The sequence below is a fragment of the Engraulis encrasicolus genome, chromosome 20 (genome assembly GCF_034702125.1).
Source record: "Engraulis encrasicolus isolate BLACKSEA-1 chromosome 20, IST_EnEncr_1.0, whole genome shotgun sequence".
Taxonomy (NCBI): Eukaryota; Metazoa; Chordata; class Actinopteri; order Clupeiformes; family Engraulidae; genus Engraulis; species Engraulis encrasicolus.
In genome coordinates, this window is record NC_085876.1 from 46,311,149 (window position 1) to 46,316,148 (window position 5,000).

The 5,000-nt window shown below is 44.0% G+C and overlaps 1 protein-coding gene across 1 annotated transcript in view; it reads left to right on the top strand.

Annotated features, from left to right (window-relative positions):
* The window catches only part of fhod3a (formin homology 2 domain containing 3a), a 230,149-nt gene that overhangs the window by 121,462 nt on the left and 103,687 nt on the right, over positions 1-5,000 (top strand). Inside the window, exon 6 of the mRNA XM_063185093.1 lies at positions 3,238-3,332. Within this exon, the coding sequence (XP_063041163.1) occupies positions 3,238-3,332 (95 nt within the window). The remainder of the gene's footprint in view (positions 1-3,237; positions 3,333-5,000) is intronic.

A 5,000-nucleotide genomic window follows, 5' to 3' on the forward strand; every position in this document is an offset into this window, starting at 1 on the left:
GTTGCGTTATTTTTTAAATTATTATTTTATTTTTTAACTCCAACTCCCATTGTCACTGTGACACAGCACTCCACAGCACACAAGAGTTCACTGCACACTGCATACAGCGAAATTGCATATATGCCACACCTGTGCAAGGGGGCAGCCCCTGATGGCATCAGAAAGGGAGCAGTGCGGTGGGACGGTACAATGCTCAGGGTACCTCAGTCATGGAGGAGGATGGGGGAGAGCACTGGGTAGTGGTTGTCAAGAATATATAAGTAAGTCGCTTTGGATAAAAATTATCTGCCGAATTAAATGTAATGTGAATTGTAAAATTTAATATAAAGTAGTCATATACGGTATGATATGAGAATTATACAATCAGCATTTAAATACATAATCAGTATATAGCCTACCTCTCAGGGGGCAGTCGTGGCTCAGTGGTTAGAGCACTGGGTTGGCAACCCAAGGTGACCCAGTTCAGTGCCCGACCGGACCACATCTGAAGTGCCCATGAACAAGGCACCTAACCCTCACACTGCTCCCCGGGCGCTGCTCAGCAGGCAGCCCACTGCTACGGACTAGTGTGTGTACTTCAATGTGATTAACTAGTCCAAATGGGACAAATGCAGTGAAAGAATTTCCCCTAGGGGACCAAAATTGGCTCTAATTGGCCAACCTCTCTGCTAATGTATAATATATATATATAATATATATATATATATAATAGAAATAGATGTTCAGTAATATAGAAAACTGAAATGTTGGATTGGTCTTCTGTCATTCTGTGACTTTGGGAATGGCATCGTCTAGGACGCCCACAGGAACACAATGTGCATGGGAATAAATCATAAATCATTTATAGAAAAAATACATATATTAAATATCCCGTCTGTCTGGTGTTTAAATTGAGACAGGCTATTTCAGGTACGATCAATTCAGTTTCAGTGAGTACAATGTAAGGAGATAGTCCCTCACGGCCTCTTTGGTGCAAGAATGACTTTGCATGGGCTACACTCTGTGTGTGTGTGTGTGTGTGTGTGTGTGTGTGTGTGTGTGTGTGTGTGTGTGTGTGTGTGTGTGTGTGTGTGTGTGTGTGTGTGTGTGTGTGTGTGTGTGTGTGTGTGTGTGTGTGTGTAGGCATGTGTGTGTTTGGGTGTGCATGTATGCATGTGTGTGTGTGTGTGTGTGTGTGTGTGTGTGTGTGTGTGTGTGTGTGTGTGTGTGTGTGTGTGTGTGTGTGTGTGTGTGCTTGCGTGCGTGCGTGCGTGCGTGCGTGTGTGCTTGCGTGCGTGCGTGCGTGTGTGTGTGCGTGTGTGTGTGTGTGTGTGTGTGTGTGTGTGTGTGTGTGTGTGTGTGTGTGTGTGTGTGATGACTTTGCATGGCTGCGTTCAGCCAACAGAAGTCAGCAGAAGCGATACACACACCATGCAGTACAGGGTTAATGTGCATGGTCATGTTTATGTCAGCTCTACTGTGTGTGTGTGTGTGTGTGTGTGTGTGTGTGTGTGCGTGCGTGTGTGTGTGTGTGTGTGCGTGCGTGCGTGCGTGCGTGCGTGCGTGCGTGTGTGTGTGTGTGTGCGCGTGTATAAGGCGGATAGGATTTATAGTTGGGTGAGGATTAAGATAGAGGCCGACACATGAGTAGTGAAGAGCTCAACACCATCAGTAGAAGCCAAACAGCGCCATCTGTTGGCGAGCCTCCGTAAGGACAGGAAAAGTGTCCACAGTAGGACTGTATGTGGAAAATGATATTTAGCAGGTCTGTAGCACCTGAGTACGGACTCGTTTTCTATGGATTTGGACTTGCACTGAACTCACTAGTAGTTGGACTTGGACTGGTCTCAGACTCGGACACTAGTCTTGCCAATTATGGCTTTTGGACTCAATTATGTATAGCATAGATTCAGAGGTGTCAAAAGTAAAAATACATTCGTGGTGTAAGTACAACATAGCACATGATATTACATAGCTGTTACACCATTTACTCCATTGTAGTTAATGAGGTAGGCCTACATAGACTGTGTGTTGATACTGAAAACCAATAAAAACATAACAGGAACCCACCAAAAATTTGATCCAATCAGCACAGAGTCAGCTAATCAAAAGACATTTACATAGGTTTGCTGATTACTTAGATAACCTACTTAGATTACCTGTGTTGGAAGGAAGTGGTATTTCTTTTTTGTTTACTCTCACATTTACTTTTGACATCTCTATAGGTATATCTAACTGTCTACTTCTCTACAACTTTGTGTATTTGTATGTGTTTATTTTGGTTTGTTTTGTTTTCTTTAATCTACTTTTATACATTTTAAGATTGCAATATGGTCTGATTGTACAAATTGTTTTAATAAAGCATCCTTAACTTGTGATAGGCCACCGCTCATCTGTTTAGAAGGTGCACAAGCACTGTTTGTATACACTCTGCCTGATGAAGGTCTAAGGACCGAAAGCTTGCAAGCAGTGGTGCAGTCTACTTTTTTATGGAGGGTATTCTGTATATTTGAGATTTTTTTGAAGTGGGTATACTGTATATATTTGTGCTATTCAAAACAATGGATAAATCAATTTTAAGTGGATATACTGAAATCCCTGAAATTTAGAAGTGGGTATACTCCGTATACCCGCGTTCTACGTAGACTACACCACTGCTTGAAAGTCAAGTAAAGCTTCTTTGCACTAAAATAGACCTGAAGTGTGCGGATTGTCTCCTTTTAATAAAGTACCCTTAAAATTAATTACATCTTTCTCCCCCTACTGTAGCGCTGGGTCAGATCATGCTGTATATAGTGTTGAGTTGTATCTAACTTGTAGAGAGTTACTTGTGCACAATCCCTGGTGCACAAAAAGATTACGTATTTTTGGAAAAAAAAAAAAAAAAGTTTGCACTCTCCTTTGGATTTGTTTCTTCTTTAAGTTATTTTTTCTTCTTTTTATTCATTCATTCAATGGCACTCAATTCATTCAATGGCATTCAAAGGCAGAGTTGTATCTAACTGCCTACTTTTTCTTTTCTACATCTTCCCCCCAACCCCCCCCCCCCCCCCCCCCCCCCCCCCCCCCCCCCCCATCCCTCTGGGTCAGATCATGCTGTAGGTACAGTATATAATGTATATAATGTTCACCTAAATAAAAACAGAAAAACTAGCACCTGGAACCTGGCTGTGCATAGGAGTTCCAGATCTTTGAACAGTATATAATGTATTTGAGTTGTATCTAACTGTTTTCTCTCTGCATCCCCCCCCTCTGTAGCGTTGGGCCAGATCATGCTGTATGTGGATGGCATGAACGGGGTCATCGGACACAACGAGACCGTGCAGTGGCTCTACACACTCATCGGCTCCAAGGTAAGACACACACGTGTGTCTGTGTGTGTGTGTGTGTGTGTGTGTGTGTGTGTGTGTGTGTGTGTGTGTGTGTGTGTGTGCGTAGGTCTGTGTGTGTATCAGTGTACGCATCATCGACACCAAAGTAAGATAAACGCTGGTGTGTGTGTGTGTGTGTGTGCGTGTGCGTGTGCGTATGCGTATGCGTGTGCGTGTGTGTGCGTGTGTGTGTGTGTGTGTGTGCGTGCGCGTGTGTGTGTATGTGTGTGTCTCTGTGTGTCTCTGTGTGTCTGTGTGTGCTTGGGTGTGCTTGGGTGCATGTGTGGGTCTGTGTGTGTGTATCAGTGTACGTATCATCGACACCAAAGTAAGATAAATGCCTGTTTGTGTGTGTCTGTGTGTGTGTGTGTGTGTGTGTGTGTGTGTGTGTGTATATGTGTGTGTGTGTGTGTGTGTGTGTGTGTGTGTGTGTGTGTGTGTGTGTGTGTGTGTGTGTGTGTGTGTGTGTGTGTGTTTGTGTGTGTGTGTGTGTGTGTGTGTGTGTTGTTGTTTGTGTGTGTGTGTGTGCGCGCATCGGTGTATCTGTGTGTGTGTCAAGAATCTGCCAACTTCGCCTCCTCACACACTCTGTGACTGCCAACATGCTGCTCTCATCTTCTGTGTGTGTGTGTGTGTGTGTGTGTGTGTGTGTGTGTGTGTGTGTGTGTGTGTGTGTGTGAGAGAGAGAGACCAAAGCGAGCATCCTCGTTTCAGACCAAGTCGGATCAAAACAGACACTCACACGCGCACACACACACATGCGCGCGTGCGTGCACGCACTCACACACAGATCTTCTCTTCTCTTATCTTATCTTCTCCATCTAAGGTTGTAAAATCTCTCTTTCTACCAAATAAGGATGGCTTAAGCTCTGAGTCTATTGATTTAAAATACTGTGTTGTTTTTACCAAGATCCAGTCCAGTTTAGGATCGATTGTGCATAACTTGGGTTTATTTCTGGATACACAAAAAATGTGTATTGGGGCAGTCGTGGCCTAGTGGTTAGAGAGTTGGTCTTTCAATTTAAGGGTTGCCGGTTCGAATCCCCCCTGACCTCTCCCTACATCTCCATCCATGGCTAAAGTGCCCTTGAGCAAGGCACCAAACCCCACACTGCTCCAGGGACTGTAACCAATACCCTGAAAATAATAATTGTAAGTCGCTTTGAATAAATGAAAGCGTCAGCTAAGTGTAATGTAATGTAATGTAATATGTGTATGGTCTTAACAAAAGAAGTGTATGTGATGCGCGCACATCCAGTAAAACAGGTGCTGGATCAAAACAAACGTGCGTAAAGGAAGAAAGGAAATCCGCACACTGTTGCTGCTCACCGATTTATTAGAACACAACGTTTCGACCTCAGGCGGTCTTCGTCAGGTGTATAGGTGTGTGTCAGCCCGTGAGTGACAGTTCTTATAGAAAAGGAAGGGGCGGGCATAGGGTCAGCTGATATGAAATAATAATGTTCCCAAAATGACACATTATCCCAAGGATAATGTCTTGAACACACACAGACACATGGGCAGTAGCTATAGCCATGCAATCAAGCATCAAGGGCTGTACATAATAATCGAAATGAAATGTATCGATGCATCAATGTATCGGCCAGCGATGTAGCCTCTTACTGCAGCAGGGGTCACCGGCGACCCTAT